Source organism: Xiphophorus maculatus, chromosome 13, assembly GCF_002775205.1.
Source record: "Xiphophorus maculatus strain JP 163 A chromosome 13, X_maculatus-5.0-male, whole genome shotgun sequence".
NCBI lineage: Eukaryota > Metazoa > Chordata > Actinopteri > Cyprinodontiformes > Poeciliidae > Xiphophorus > Xiphophorus maculatus.
Window position 1 is genome coordinate 1,915,824 of NC_036455.1, and position 17,007 is coordinate 1,932,830.

Here is a 17,007-nt window from a genome sequence, read left to right on the forward strand (position 1 = left end):
TTTCCATTCTTTGTGTTGGTTTATCACAATCAGAGTAAAAAACACTGAGTTTTTTGGTTCAAGCGAAACAAAATGAGACAATAGGTAACAGTTTTTCAAGGCATTGTGTCCAGTATTGAATTGAATGACACACAGAATACAAATCACAAAAACAAACAACCAAAGCAAAGCGTTAAATGTAATTAATTACAAAGCATGCAAAGCAAACACATGCAAGTAAATCTTCACCTTTGTTTGAATTGCAGTGTTGAACTGTAGTCAAACTATAGACCTGACATTTTGACTCAATGTTAAAACTTGGCAAACATTCCTGCATAACCCGTTTGGTGTACTGAGCATATAATGACTGTCGACTCAACAGTTGTGTGGCATAATGTGGGCTCTAATTTGCTAACTGCAATAGATGTTTGGCATGGAATTGTGGGATTTACTGGCGAACAGAAAGAAGCTTTAAAAACTTAGAATCATGCTGTTTTTCCCGTTTTAAACACTCAACATGAATGTTAAACTTCACCATTGGTGTGTGAGCAACAAGGCTAAGGTAACCAGAAATAACAGTAGATAAATGCAGATTTACAATTAGATAACTTGAGCTGATTGGCATTGCCAAAATAAAAGCCTATTGCAGGTACTGTTTGATTTGAGGTGTTACAGTTATAGTGGTGGTTAAATCTGGAAAAGAAACTACACACATTACTGGTAACAGAGACATGAAAAATTTCTAAAAAGCACACATTTTCAATGAAGAGATTCTCTGAGCAAAAACCCCATTTACCAGTTGTTTTTTGCCCAGTAAAACAAATTTACTGGGCTGTTGAGGAACTATAATGTTCCAAAAATCTCTCAACAAAAGTGAGGATGCATTACTACAGTTCACTACAGCCGCAGCATAGAGATGTTATGTGTGATGAGTATCACTAGGTGTTGGTATGCCATTTGTGAAACAAAATAGAACATAAAAGCAGGGAAATGTTATCCTGAATATCTCTAAGAGCTAAAACGGTCAGCTTTGTAAAACAGTCTGAATCTGTGTATTTATGGGAAAACAGACCAAGGAGAAGTGAGATAGAAAATAATAGTGTAACATAAGTGACTTTATATATGGGTTAGCTGAAAACCTTAGTTGAATTGTAAGGTAAAAATATTACGAACAAATATTAATTATTTGCAGCACACTCACTATTCCCACAGAGATTGACAATCACTATTGTAACAAATACGGCTAAAATAGAGCTGATTTTATTTATGTAGTTATTATTTATTTACTTGTATACTGTAGTACTATTGTTTGTTATCCTCTGGATATATTTACTGATGTATCCAGAATAGTTCTAAATGCATCTAAGGTCACTTTCATAGTTTTTCTTTTGTGCAATCAATAACAAGTATTGGTTTTCTCTTGTGTGTTTCTGATTCATGGGTCAGACATGGCCAATCAAGTGTATTATATATACTTAAATTATCAATCACTACTTAATTTAGAATCTACTTCAAAGCAAATATTATTATTATTAAAACAAATAGATAAATCAATTAAATGAAGTCGGGAAGTTAGGTGCTAATTAGGGGAGAATTATCTAAAGGGTGTTGTGTTGGACTCTAGACTCTAAAATGACTTTGTGTTTTACTACGATGCTTTTGCATATGCTAAATATGAAAGAAGTGCAGTATTTTACTTCATGTAACATTCACTTTAGCTAGTTTCAAGGTAAAAAACATAAAACACATAAAAAAGCTATATATTCCAAATGATAATCCTAGCCTAGCGTTAGATTGTACAACTCAGTAATTGCTTTGCCGACCCTAATAACCTGAGCCTAAAGATGCATCAGTATGGAAAAAAAGAAAAAAAGAAGGACATGTACGTATATAGGAAAGGTTAGAGAAAGGGGTATGGGTTGGGCCATAAACAGTGTTACAGCAGATGATTCACATTCCCTGATCTAGCCTGAAGCAAGCCAGAACAAACCATGATTAAGCTTATCAGAACAAGGCTGTGATTAAATATATCAAAGCAAACAAAGAAGAGGCAAGACACTGTGACCTTAACATACATACACAAAAAGTCAAACCATGGAAACACACAGCAGTCAAGAAGAATGCAAAAGTAGCTTTCAGCAAAGGCATTGCTATTCTCAACACATTTGTGCGACATCAGTTCCATATGTTCAGTATTTCTTTAAACTGAGAAAATGGCATTAAAATATAATAAACATATATATATATATATATATATATATATATATATATATATATATATATATATATACTGCTCAAAAAAATAAAGGGAACACTTTAAGTGTTAAACACCTGTTTAAGTGTCCCCTTTATTTTTTTGAGCAGTGTATATACTGTATATATACAGTATATGCAATATATATATTTTTGAGTCAAAGCACAAAAGTGTTGAATATGACAATAGGCCTTTAGAAGAGAAGAAAGAAAAAAATGCTAAAAACAAACCAACAGTTCAAGCCATTACATGCTATTTCATTAAGCAAAGGGACACTGAGAATTGAACTCACATATTGAAAACTTGTTGCTGGAGTCTTTGCCAGGGAATAATTTTACGCCCCTCGATTTAAAATCTACTGATCGCTTCACTGCAGAGGAGAACAGAATACAGAAAAAAGAGAAGAAAAATCAGATAACAGAGTTGATAAAAGCAGAAAGCTTATATCTGACCTATTAAAAGGGTTCAAATTAAATGGCTCATTCCTCTCTCTGTTGCAATGCTGCGAGAGAAAAGAGCAAAGCAAAAACAAACACAAAAAGGCAACAAAAAAATTCAAATGGTGGAAACAGACGGACAGAGAGGAAAAAGTAGAGAAAAATGGAAGCATAGTTGAAAAACAGAATCGTACGAGTAGTATCATTCAGGATTTTTAATCATGTTAATATTTCTCTCTCTCCTTCTCTCTGTCACTCTTAAATGAAACACTTGGGATGTTCTGCTAGAAGCTCCATCAGATTCTTAACAAAAGCTGAGAAGGGAAATTGCAGCTTTAATCAAAATAACTCACAATGCAGCTCTGTAATCAAAGCATTCAGATAATGAAACGTTAGGAAATAGATGGCTGGATGGAGCAAATCAAAGACAAGAGGAGGCAAACTGATGGGGAGTAAATCCCTGTCAGCGTGAGCTCTGGTATCATCATTTCATTATGAGCCACATTAACATACGGCACTGAACCTGTAGATTAATATAGTTTAGCAAGTGTGGCTGCAAAGACAGGCTATAGATGACAGCGTGAGTGGGTGAGAGCTATATCTGAATTAGAGCACTAATGAGAAAAAACACTCCAGGGTCTTAATTAGATTTCCTTCTGAACTATATTTTTTTGTCCTACTGTCAACAATATATAAAATAAATAAGATACAAATAATTTCTGACCGTTATATGAAAAGGATACATCTCATCTACAAACACATTCACAAATTACTGAAGATTGTCCGAAAGGCTGACTGACAGACACCGATTTCACAATGACCTAACGATTCCATCAAATCGCAAATGGCAAAAAAAACCCATTATTCCAATATCAAACAGTGGCAACATTTATGCACAGACATCATTCTGTTTGTATTTGATATGTGTGAAGAACAACATGGAATAAAAATGCTAATATTAGTGCCAACACGTTGACATGAAAGTTGGTCTTTAATCATTGTGAACAATTGTTCATTCAATAATGTCATAATGTAGCATAGAAAGTTCCAAATTCAGAACACAACATTATTTAAGAAGTCTCAATTTTCAAACTATAAACAATGTCCCTCATATATTTATGTAATTTAAATTTAAAGTCATGTAAAAGGCAGTTTATGGTGGTCTCCACACATTCTCTCTGGAGCATAGAGGAAGTAGCTCTCCCCGTCCCCCACATGACTTTGCGAGCAGTCAGTAACCTGTGTATGATGGTTGAATGAGGGGAACCTAGTTTAACAATGTGATTCATGTTTGGGAATCAAAGAAAGTGATACTTTGTCTACCAAAAGTGTACAAAAATTACTGTTTTTACAATAGCGCTGTTTATGAATAAATGCTGGAAAAGTGCAGACTTTTTTTAAAGTAGATGCATAGGACAGGAATAGATGAGCCTTTTCATATATGACGCGTAAGCTATGTAACATGATATCAACAAAGTTCCTCTTTGTTGATATCAAGTTCCTTTATTAGGAATTGTTGAGGTGTTTTTGTCACAGTGGAAGACAAGTCACTGTGTTTCTTTTGTTCAGCTGTGTTTTTTAGCTTGGAACTATTCAATGGCTGCCATTTTTGCCCAGTGTCTTTCTTATTGTTGAGTCATGAAGACTGACCTTAACAGAGGCAAAAGAGGCCTGCAGTGTTTCAGATGTTGTTCTGGTTTCTTAATGAGTTGTCGGTGCACTCTTGGAAAAGGTTTGGGGACCAGTCACTCCTGGGGAGTGTCACCTCAGCTCTTTTTTTCAGTCCATTTATGATTCTCACTGTGGTTTCCTGGAGCCTTAGAAATAGTATTGTTACCCTTTCCAAGCTGACAGATGTCATTGACTTTTTCAACCGTTTCTGAATTTACTTTTACATCAGAGCATGACGCATTTCTGTTTGAAATCTTTAAGCCTATTTTGGTTTGTCAGACAGATTCTATTTAAGATGTATTGCATCAGGTTTTAATCAGGCCTAGATGTGCCGAGTCACACTTAAATCAGCTTCAGTGTCAACCACTGTTAGTGCATGATTTAAATGAAGGTAATTCTATTTTTACACAGTGCCAGATTGAGTTCCAATTTTTCTCCTGAATAAAAATAATTAGAACTTTTTTTTTAGTTAAAGCTGCAGTATGTAGCTTTTATAAAAAAGTTTTAAAGTATATTTGACTGACGTTTAAATTTGTTTTTGGTGTATTTAAATATAAAAAAAATTCAGAAATGATTTTTCACAGCACTCTGAGACCACTAATGATATCCAGCTACATGTGTTTTAACATATAACATGGGGCAACTATGCAAATTCCAGTCTGTGAAATAAAGATCCTTAGTTTTCAAAAAAATCTAATCTGGTCTCATTCTCATGGATCCAATTTCATTTATTGTCTTGTCTTGTATGCCAGACATTACATCCCTATTCATTTTCGCCAGTAACCAGTGCTGCTCCATTTGCTTAGTTGGTTTTCACTGAGCATAAATATTACCAGTCAGAAGTCAAACAGAGCCTTGAAAAGTGACATTTGAAGTGATGTATGAGAGGAATATCAGTACTCTGTCAAATGAAGGGAACTCTACTTGACTGATCGTAAAAAGTGTTGTTTTATCTTTCATAAATCACATGGTTATCATCTTGTGGCCTTTTTGCCTTTTGATTTGACATGGTACAGAGGGTACTTTTAAGTAAAATTGGATCCCCATACATCATCTTAATTGTACAAAGCAGGACTCAAAATGTACTTTTTGTGTCTTTTCCACAAAAAGTACATTGTGTATTTACAAAAAGATTAAAATAAGTGAACAAATGCATGCTAGAAAGGGATTATCAGAAATCATGTATCATCTTTGACATCTCAACATTCTGATGCTATTGTTTCCATAATGAACCACTAACTTGGATATGTCATCACCTATGCGCACATATTTTTCAGCTTTTTGGGTATATATTTTAAATTTTCCAACCATTTAAATATTTACAGGGTGATTATTATAAACTTCACTTTTTTGAGCTTTATATCATCCTCTAACGTTATCCCCTCATCAAAAACAGACTTGCATTTTTGCTTTGATTCTCTCATGCACGTTTGAAGAATCCTTGAATCTCCCCCAGCAGCCATTCATGGATTCCTAAATTCTTGCTCTCAAAAAGTGCCGCTAATTTCCACAAAGCTCCTCCTTGGAGCTCCAGTCTCCGAGGAGAAGCAATTAGCAAACACCTGGTGAAACTGAGAGTCTGCTGAGCTTATCATACAAACTATTCCTCAGTCCAGCGCTCCTAAGAACGGTTAACAGCATAATGAGAAAAATTGTTGCGATGATCGGCTGAAGGCGGAGTGTTGGAAACAGTAAAAGTCTCTTTAAGAGGCAGAGGCCCAATTTTAAGACGTCAAATTATGAAGTCAAATTTCCTTTAGGTTATGTTTGATACATACAGTATTTTTACTGAAGGTAACATAGTTACTTGGTTGTGCAAAGTAGTACTCTGTGCCTGGAAAACACACAATGCCCCATTAAATTCTCAGTGAGTATGATCCAGCATGTCATGTACCACAGCTGCTCATTGCAGAAAAATATGACTAAAAAGACCCTAACTTCACAGCAATCCACCCACCTACACAAAGAATGAACTTTATCATCCCTGACACCACAGTCACAACTATTAAAGCAGAAAGATATTTGATAACTGATAAACTGACTGCTGTCTCTAGGAATGCATCTCATTCCCCGCATTTAAAAAGAGTAATTCACGTAGCACACATTTATATTAATATTTTCTGACCAATTCATAAACATTATTTGTTATATAAGTGTTTATGTATATGCGCATTTCCATTTTTTCACAATTAGGCAAAAATAATAAAAATCTTAGGCACAAAAATACATAACTTTTAACATTTGGTGCAAGGTTCATGATTTGTTTAGTTTAAAATATATTCCTGTCGTTAAAAAAATAATAATTTTGTGTAACTGTTTAGTGGTGAAGACTGAACTTCAAGTAACATAAATTAAAATATAGTGAGATAAAAAAACAACATTTTTGTCCATTAGTAAGATCTACTATATGTATGCCAGAAGGCAGAAAAAGTTAAATTTGTTGTTGGTGGCATAAATTTATTCTCTGCATCAAACCTTTTTAATATGCATCATAAAGCCTGTCCTATATGTAAATATGCATCAAAGTTAAATGTGACCTGGTTAATATTCTAGCCTACATGCAGAAACACTAATGCAAACAGATGGAAGGGCAGATGCATTTAAGTAAGCTACGTTTATGAGCTGAAATTCTGAATATTTAACACAACTATATTTAGTTACAGAATAAGTGCTCACATAGAGTTCAGCAGTATTCAGAAAGCCACTAAAACAAATAAAGAAACACACTTCTGCTTATTTTACTGGATGCTATGCTGTCTGCTTTTTCCTTGCTATGGATTAGTCAAATTAGTTTTCAATCTAGGGTGTCAAATACTGCCAAATCTGTTGGGGTACTTTGGTATCTCAGAGAGGCCCGAAGTATCCTCTGACATAAGAACAACTGATGCACTCTCAACCATCTTGTTCCCATTTTCTTGACCATAACATGTTAGTCCTTTTAGTTTGGCTTAGTGAGTTTAATTTTAGAGAACTCAGTTATACTAGAAGGTAATAATAAGTATAAGGTGTTAAAGAATGCAACCACTTGGGGAGAGCAGCACTGTAGAAGTTATCCATGTTTGATTAGCAGCTTGTAAGGGCCAATCAATGCCCCTTCAACACCACTCTTTGTACAGTATCAGACAACATGGATGTAGTCAACATTGCTCATTCCATATTACTCTAATAAATTATAATTTCAGTGAGAACATGTCTCATACAGCAAAAGCTGAACAAAGTTTAAATAATGGAAGCCAGTTGTGGTACAAATGCAAGCCTCTACAATAATTTAAGGTAGAAAAAGCACAGTTTATGGATTTATGAGCTCATATGATCCTGTTGAGGCCTGCAGTATCTTTGTACTCAGTTTGACTAATGGTTCATAAGTTAGGGCTGACATGGAAAAGGGCTTGGGGATTTATTTACCCAGAATCCAAATTTTATATCCTGCATGAGCTAAATGTTTTCTTTCTTTCATAGCCGTAATTATCTGCTGCACTGGGCAATTTAAGTTGTATGCACTTGATCATGAGTGGATTTGAGACACAACAAGGGCCTTAAAGGAATGAAATGCACAATCGACAATATCCAATATGTCAACCTCCTCAAGGGTTATGCTGTTCCACTGCTTGAATTGAATAATGTTTGCATAGCCTTGGTTGTCTGGTGTTTCTTTTTTACCGACTGAATTATTTCTTCCAATAGCGCTGGCTGACTAATATTGCAGTCAGTTGTTCATTAAGAGCCAATCACGGCCCTGCAGAGACAGAAACTCATGAATAGGTAATGAAGAAAGATGACGGAGGGATGTGATTGGTAGGTTCTGCCAAAGGGAAGAAAACAGATTCTTCATACCTGACACATGCAAAGACAATGGCGAAACACACACACACCCACGCACAAACACAGTAGACTGACACATCAACAAACAGATTCATCAACTTATAATGTATGCATGCACTGAGAAGTGCTCAGAGAGAAGACAAACAAGGTTAAACCTATACAGATGTTTGAATTTTGATATGTGAGTGGGAACATATAGTACATCCCACTCACATTATGTAGACACAATAAAATTAGTCAGAAAGATGGTAATAATACTGGGTTTACGATAAAAAGTGGCTTCCATGAGAAAATTTTGCATTGCTGCTTCATGTTTTATATTTCTGTTTCACTGCAGCACAATTTATAGAAAGCGACCCAAAGAGAACTGCACCTCAGGTAAAGACCAGAGGCAAAAAAGCTGGTGTTCTTCAGACAGATCACAAAGGTTTTTACATCAACAACAAAAATAAAATGTTTCTAATGCATTTAATATAACCAACAGTGTTTATGTCTGCATCCCATGTTTGAAAATGAGGTAACAAAACCACAAACTTAAGACATACTATCTGTGTGAATACAATGCTTACTAATACAAAGTGAATTCAAGTTCAATCAGTCGCATATTACTAAATGACCACCAGCAAACAAAAGGGCAAACTGCACATGACCTAATGGTCATAGCTTAACATGTGTTTGTAACTGCAGATAAAATTGATAATCCAATCCAACAGAGTTTTGTTTCTGATTGAATTGATAAAAGAACCTTACAAAATCACTTAATTTGCTATCGTTTGTGCTTAATTGCTCTTGTTTTGCGTTTTAAAAATACATTTTAGAATTAGATTACAGACCTCACTGGAATGCAGCAATGAGCAACATGCTGCAATATTTTCAAAATGCTGATGTCAGTTAAAAAAAATGCTTTCTAAACTTTTTTAAATGCTGAAACCTCTTATTGATTTTGAACTGCTACATTGAATTTTAACAAGAAAACCACCAAAAGGTCAAAGAAAGAAGCTACTTTGTCCCTTTTCTTTGTTGGAGATGGTCCAGTCCTGTTTCATATTTTGAGATTTTATTTATTACTGTATTTCTGTAACTGAAAGGAATAGTATTGCCTAAAGTTTATCATCTAATTTGGTTTTGACTTCTACAGCATCATAGTTTACGCTGAGGTACTCCTAATAAGGTGACTCCTTTCTTCACCACTATACCTCGACCTCTGCATGTTACATGTGACTTAACACAATGAGTCATCTGTATAACATGAGGAATCTACTTTTTGCAATGTGGTAATAATATAATGGTAATATAATACCAATCTTGGAAATTGGTGCAGTATTCTTAATTCTGAAATCCTAATCTTTACTATAGCAACAACCGTTTGTAATATTGTGGCCACGTAACGTGATGCATGTCTCCCACTGTCTACGAACCAGTTTTCTATAGGTCATCTGGAGCATATTCTTTTACATTTTAGTATATTTTGTCCCTGGATTAAGTATAAATAGTCATTACTAAAGACGTTAAACGTGTGTGTCTTTGCTTTGCTTTGTTTACTTTGCTTACAATTATCAACTTTCTAATCTTTTAGCCTATTTAACAAGTTTATAAAACTTGGATTTCAATGAGGCTACACATATTTTTGTTTTTTTCAAGAGTGTTTTCAAGTAAACTGTCAATTTTCACAGTGTTCCAACTAAAAAGTGTACACTTAAAGCCATTTTTAACAGCCATTCAACTGTGTGAATAGTTTGTTGACTGTACTGTCAAATGAATATTGGATCTGTGATAAACAGCACCTGGTAACGCAACGAACATACAGCATTTGATGGTTGACGTAGGCGGCAAAATCCACTTTACCTTTGTTTTTAATATCGGCTGCATATTTTTCTTAAAACACAAAAGGCCTTTTCCATTTATTCTTTGTAATACCCATCTAAGTAGTGCGCCTCTAAATAACAAACTTAGCTTTACCTGAGAAACAAACCTGTGAGAGTGGCACAGACTTTATTCTCAACTACAAGTTGTTTGTTGGGTTCCATTGTTGTCAGTGTTGTGCTTGGAAATGGACCTTGTTGGAGAACTGTGGACTGAACAGTATTTTTGGATAAAACACTTATGTCGAGCTCATCTCATTCTAACATCATTTAACAGTGTTTTTTATCAGGAGTGAAGAAAAGACGTACAATGCCTTTTTGCAGGGACAAATGTAGACATTTTTAAGTAGTTAAGAGATACAAAGTTTCAGTTAAGTGTATGTGTGTGTACTCGTCTAGCTGTCTTATTTAGGACCATTTCTGGTGTGTTCATTGACCTTGTGAAGACCGATGGGTGTAAAGGGGAGCAGAGGCCAGTCCTTTCTAAGAAGAGGCTATATGATTGAGGGTCTATATCAGGGGTGGGCACTCCTGGTCCTCGAGGGCCGGTGTCCTGCAACTTTTAGATGCATCTCTACTTCAACACACCTGAGTCAAATAATGAGGTCGTTAACAGGACTCTGGAGAACTTGACTGCACTTAGGAGGAGATTCAGCTGTTGGATTCAGGTGTGTTGGACCAGGGAGACATCTAAGAGTTGCAGGACACCGGCCCTCGAGGACCAGGAGTGCCCACCCCTGGTCTATATGATTGCCAGAAGTTGCTTTGCTGAGCAAATAGGAGATGGAAAAATAGGAATGTTTTTATTTCAGTTTTAAAAATAAAAATATTTCTCTCCAATCAATCCAAAATACATATAAAAATATACATTGAGAGCTATTTAGACACTAAATTTGTTAAGATTTTTTTCTCTGCTATGAGTAGTTTAACAGACCATGTAAATCTTGCAGTCTTCTGTGAGCTAATACTGTAACAATAGGATACAACTGGAACTTATACTGCCACATTTACTATATGCGACAATGAAAGAAGATTAAAAAAAGGTAAAGCATTTCTTGTATTCTACAGTTATTACACCACTCAACATAGCTGAAAACCTGAGATACTTCTTTCATTGCTATAAACATACTCAACACACGTATAATCCAAATACATAATTTGCAGAAGTAGAAAAAAACAATTACACTTCAATTCTTAACAGTTCAATCTGATTAGCTGTGTCAGCGAGAATGCCTCTAGGTGTCAAGCTGTAATTACCGTTTGAACGTTCACTCAGGAAGGCAATTATCCCAGTGCTTTGATCTCAACATATAGAGATCCCAACTCAGTTATTATTTGATGGTTTATGATGAATTCTATTTTAGGTTAGATTAGTTCATGTTAAGAAAAAAATGCAGGGATTCAGTGTTTTTTCTTACAAAAACACACTCCATGTGGCAGACTTACGATCCATCCATCCTTTCATTCATTTATCCACACATAGTCTACCACTTAAAAATCCCAAGACTGTCCTCTCCCCAGCGACTTCTTCCAGCCCCTCTGGGGGACTCCAAGGCATTCCCAAGCCAGCTGTGTAACGTGATCTCTTCTGCAACTACTGGGTTTGCCCTGAGGCTTCCTCCCAGTGAGACATTTCCAAAAGACCTCCCTAGTAAGTCAATCAAAGGGCATCTTCACCAGATGCCCAGACTTTCTCAACCGGCTCCTTTATGGTGAAGAATTTTTCCATTTAACTTTTCTTTATTAGATTTATAATACATTTTAAAACAATTTGATGGGATGGTAAAAATAAATACCCTGAAAAAAGCAAGAATCATATGGCGCCCTTTTCCAGTTATTCCCACTGGTGGTAAATGTATGTACAGAAATCTTACAAAAACTTAAATTTTATACCAAGCGCATTACACAGAATAATTACTGTGTAGAAGTATTCCAAAGTGGAAAAATAAAAATAAAATATTTGTTTATAGCAAAATCTCTAGCGCCATAAATACTAGCAATCTTTTTTCTAAAACGAGTGTAACAGAATCACACTTTATACTTATCTGTTTCTTTTTAAGTTGCTTACAGCTTAGAAAAACTCGAAAGTAGTGATCCACATAGTTCTGTTTTTCTGTGATCCAAAAGGTAATTTCTCTTTGCTACTCTTCAAAATGATAAAGACAAGAAAACAAGTGGATCATATAAGGCAGTTGTGTGTTGACCTTCAGGGTTACGGAAGTAAATGCTCAAAAAGCTAATTACCTAGATTTGTCCATTTCTTCAGTTGGACCCATAACAAAAAAATTAAAAACAACTGAAACTATGACAAATAATAATATACAATGGCCTAAATTCCTTTAATCACTTACAGTGAGGATGTGAAGAAAAACAAACACTTACAGCATAAAGCGCAGCATTTTTAGACCACCAATTCATCAAAACAATTACAACGATATATAGTAGCTATTTATTTAGAAAACGTTCAAAAAACTATTTTCTGTGCTGTAGTCAGGGCCATTAAAGCCAACAGTTGAATTGCTTGAATTTTATCTAGCTCTAAAATAACTAAATTTATTAGCAGATGCATAGTGTTATGCATATGACAATTCTTATCAGACTCAAATGATGCAAATAAGCAACATAGTACAGCAGTTTTCACTATGTTTTATATTATATTGTTTAGACATCTTTACAGTGGGCATTAATAAATATGAAGAAGGTTGAATCCTAAGGAGATGCCATGTTAATAATCCACTGTGTGGTTTTGCCATAATCCCTAAATGATGCTGTAATGATGTTGCCAGTGTAGAGGTGTTTATATGATTTACTGGTATTCCCTCAGTGAGATGTACAGTACCAATGAGATTATATTTTGTCTAGTAAAAGTATTACAGTGGGAGACTTTTAGATGCTTCATTCTAATCTATGGATGTTCTAATGTCAACTGAGCTGAATCTTTCTACGCATATTTTCCCTGCGCTACAAATTAATGTTTACATAACTAAATATAACAAAGCTTTCATTAAACACAGTGACAGAAACTTACTGGCTATGATTGTCTTTAGCTCTTGACATGAGAGTGATGTGCAGTAACAAAATTAATGTCATCTTAGCTCAAATATTTTACTGACAAAAAAAATACAAAATAAAATATACAATTAATGAGAAAGAAAAGCAGGTTTAAACATAGGTTTACATCAGCTGAAATTATATTTGATTTAATTTTGATTTGCTTTTTCTAAAATCATAAGAATGGCTGCCAGATGTATTGTGAATAAAAAGTGAATGGTTGAAATAAAAGTGATTTTGCCCTTTGAGAAAAACACACCGTCTCTGTGGGTTGGGGGAGATATTTGAATTAAAATGGTTAATTCCCTCAATTTAGGTCTATCAACAAAATGCCTACGGCATGTCTTAAAATCCTGGCAGCAGGAAATATTTTGAAGCATCAATTAAGCATTTAAATGACAATTAAAAATAATTGGTAGATTTGCTTTAGCTGTGCACAAGAGCTGCAGGCTTTTATTTACCAAACGGACTAGTTCGGGAGCGAGGCTCCTGTCCTGTGTCCAAGAACCGTGAATGCAACGCAGCCTCCGCTCAAATGAGAAAATGCGTGCACACAGAAATGCAGCTCTTTTCCCTTCTAAACTGGCCAACAGAAACCTTTTATATCAGCAGGACATTATAAATTCTTTAACATTAATATTTAGCCAAACCATCTTGCCAAATGACTTGTCCTTTTAAACCCCCCATTGCTCTCTGGCTGTCTGTCTCTCTTCTCAAGGCCTATTAATCATTTCTCCCTACTGTTTTACCTCCTCCTTAGTTTTCCTTTAATCTGCTGTTTTCTTGTTGCAGTGCTTTGTTTTTGCCTCGCTAACCCCACTGCCCTTTTCTCCACAAACTTGGACATAAATCATTGTGAGATTATTATTAATTCAGAACTTTATAATTCGGGCTGCAACAGAAGCAGGGGGATTTCTAGTTATTTATTTATTTTATTATGAGCCAAATTGCCCAACCTCAAACACAGGCAAGCACACGCCTGCACAACAACATAGAAGGAAAACAGTCTGGCAGGACCTGGAGCCAAATGTGACCCTCCGAGGTCTCATAGCAATACACTTAATTAACCAACCCTGCCAAGGCAGATTTGTTCATTTAGAGACAAATTTGGAGTTGTTTTAATGTATTCTTCTCCATGAATATTTACTAACCCTTTGTACCCTGCTGAGGGGCCGCAGCATCTCAGACAGGAAAGTGGAAGAATGTGGTGGACCAGACCATATGGCTTACTGGGTGGAACTAACCCCAAGTAGCACTAAGAAATTACTATAATATTTTTTAATCAAGTGAAGTTAGACAACAAGGAGTATTCTGTTTACGGATAAAAATTTTAATCAAAGCAGCAGTTCATGATTAAGCTTCTAACCGGCGGCTTTCTGCTGCAAGAGAATATAAAAGAGCCAAAATACTTCATTTACATAACTTTTTTCTTTTACTTTTACACATTTTATTGAGTTACAACCACACAGTGTAAAGTGTTTTGTTCATATTTTTTGTGATAGGTTTGGGATTGTGAAGGTTTGGGATACCTTCACAATCCCAAACCATTCAGCTGTAGCTCTGGCTGTATGTTTAAGTTTAGTTCCGTGCTGGAAGTGAACTTCTATCCTGGTGTCAAGTTCACAGAGTAATGTTGCCAGCACCATCTTTCATGGTGCAGATTGCTTGTTCAGAGTGATGTGCAATGTTAGATTGTTTGTTTGTGTTTTTTAATTAATGCTGTCCTGGTCCAGCCTGTCAGACAGTCACCTTTTTAGGTTTGCATTTGTGCCGAAATTGTTCCATTTTCAGTTAATAGAATGAACTGAGATGTTGAAAGCCTGGGATTTTTTTCCCCACAACCTAACTTCTCAAAGTTTGTCCTGATCTGTCTCACGTGTCCCTTAGTCTGGATAATCCTGTTTGTTACCTAATATTCTCTAACAAAACTATGCAGTCATGATAGTCTTGATAGAGAATTACACCCAGGTGAACTCTTTACAAATCAGATAATTTTGAAAGCCATGTATAGATTTTTTCCACTTCAGCTGTACACAGTTTTCTGCTGCTTTAAAAAAAACAACCTAGTAAAACACATCAAAGTTTGTAGTTGTAATGTGAGAAAATGTGAGAAAGTTTTTTTTTATGTACTGCTGTATAAATCTGAATGGGTTAGAGAATTACAGAGCAACTTCTGATCCAGTAACCTTTTGAACCACCCACTGTGCATTTCCTCTAACGCGTATTAACTAACAAAGTAATGAAGATGACTGACAGCTGACAGGAAGCAGCTAATCAATCATAAGCCTGTTAAAGCTCCTCTAATTGATCAACTAACTTTTTCCCACTGACACCACTCATTAACATGCTGATTAACCTTTTAAAGTACTTAAGATCATTAAAACAAATTAGGGGCAAATCTCAAAGGGAGTGGCCAGGTTGTCAGTCAATCAATCAGATGATATGTCTGAAGGACGGCATGAAAAGAGGGCCCAGAGTTACAGAAGAAAATTTATAGGAAAAGATGATAAAATGGAGGAATAAGAATGAAAATGTACCCTCTTTTTTAAGAGGTTATGTATCTTTATTAGTAATACCTTCATTATTGTTAAGAGTTTTGTTTGTTTTGTTTTTTTCCCTTTTATACGGCCTGCATGAATTGAATGAGAAACAAGCTGTGTTTGCATGATAGAGAGGAAAAAGCTATGTTTTTTTCTGAAGTTTACATGCTCTCCTCTGAGCAAGTATTTATGTATGTACTGTAGTTTGGGCACTCTGGTTTTCTGTCCAAATTTTTCTTATGAGTAAAACTGTAGATGGTAAATGGCTTGTGCTTAGCACTTCTTCTAGCCTAGTCCAGATGACTCCAAAGTGCTTTACACTACATTCAGTTATTCATGCACACATTCACACATTGATGGAGCTAAGCTACATTGTAGCCACCTGGGGCAGACTGACAGAAGCGAGGCTGCCATACAACCGGCCACTGCTGCCTCTGACTGCCACCACCAGCAAACAAGGCAGGTGAAGTGTCTGCTCAAGGACATGACTGAGATCAATGGAGCTTTGGATTCAAACCGGCTACCCACCAGTTATGTCCGGTTGACACAGCAAGATTTGTATGCAGATTTTTACCCAGATCTTCCCATTCTGACAGTTTTCACACTCTGGTTATTGTGATGGCTCTAAAGATAATCTTAAGAGATATTCCTGCTCTACTCCTTTAACCAATGGTTTTTCTTTTCATATTGTTTTTTTTATTTCGAAAATAGGCCATTGCTGCTTCCTTGGCAACCTTGTTTATTTACGCTGAACTAACGTCTGATTACAAGAAGTGTTGCTAGATTTTCCATCTGAATGTTTGCGAGTGAAAACTGTTTGTGTGTGTTGTGTTGTCTTTGCTGTTTGGCTGTGCACCACACACATGTCGGACCAAACCAGTTAAATCTGATTTTTCTTTTATTGTAGTGTGTGGGATCTCTCAGGTTCTGAAAATAAATTGATAATTTCCAAATCTTGCTGTGTGAACCAGGCTTTACAAGTCAAATTCCTACCTCTTGAGCTTCTGTCACCATAAAAGTGTGTGTGTGCATTGTGACTTGCCTTGTGACAGACATCCACATCTTATTTTTTGCTTAGATACCATTTGGAACGTGATTCCTCCTGCCTACATAGCGACCTCTGAGGATTTGGAACAAGCTGTGAGGAAATATTTTTTTCTCTTTGTCACCTTATCTATAACTTCTGTGTGGATAGCAGAAAGTAATATTGATTTGTTTGCTTGTTTGGTTTAAAGATGTCACAGAAGAAAAATATAACATTCACATATGTAAGTGAATAAACTAATAATTGTAATGACAATTGATAAACAGAAGGTCAGACTTTGAAGTTTAGATAACTGAATATAAGCACAAATTGTTTACACTTGATGGTCGAATCTATGTCTGCAATG

At 35.6% G+C, this 17,007-nt stretch overlaps 1 protein-coding gene across 8 annotated transcripts in view; it reads right to left on the reverse strand.

The window, feature by feature from the left end:
• Positions 1–17,007, reverse strand: part of LOC102226981 (CUB and sushi domain-containing protein 3) — a 392,616-nt gene that overhangs the window by 148,516 nt on the left and 227,093 nt on the right. For 7 of the 8 annotated variants that reach the window (XM_023345230.1, XM_023345235.1, XM_023345233.1 and 4 more), the window contains one exon: positions 2,526–2,603. The exons of the other annotated variant lie outside the window; for it this stretch is intronic. In XM_023345230.1, coding sequence (XP_023200998.1) covers positions 2,526–2,603 — 78 coding nt within the window. The remainder of the gene's footprint in view (positions 1–2,525; positions 2,604–17,007) is intronic. 8 annotated transcript variants of the gene reach the window in all.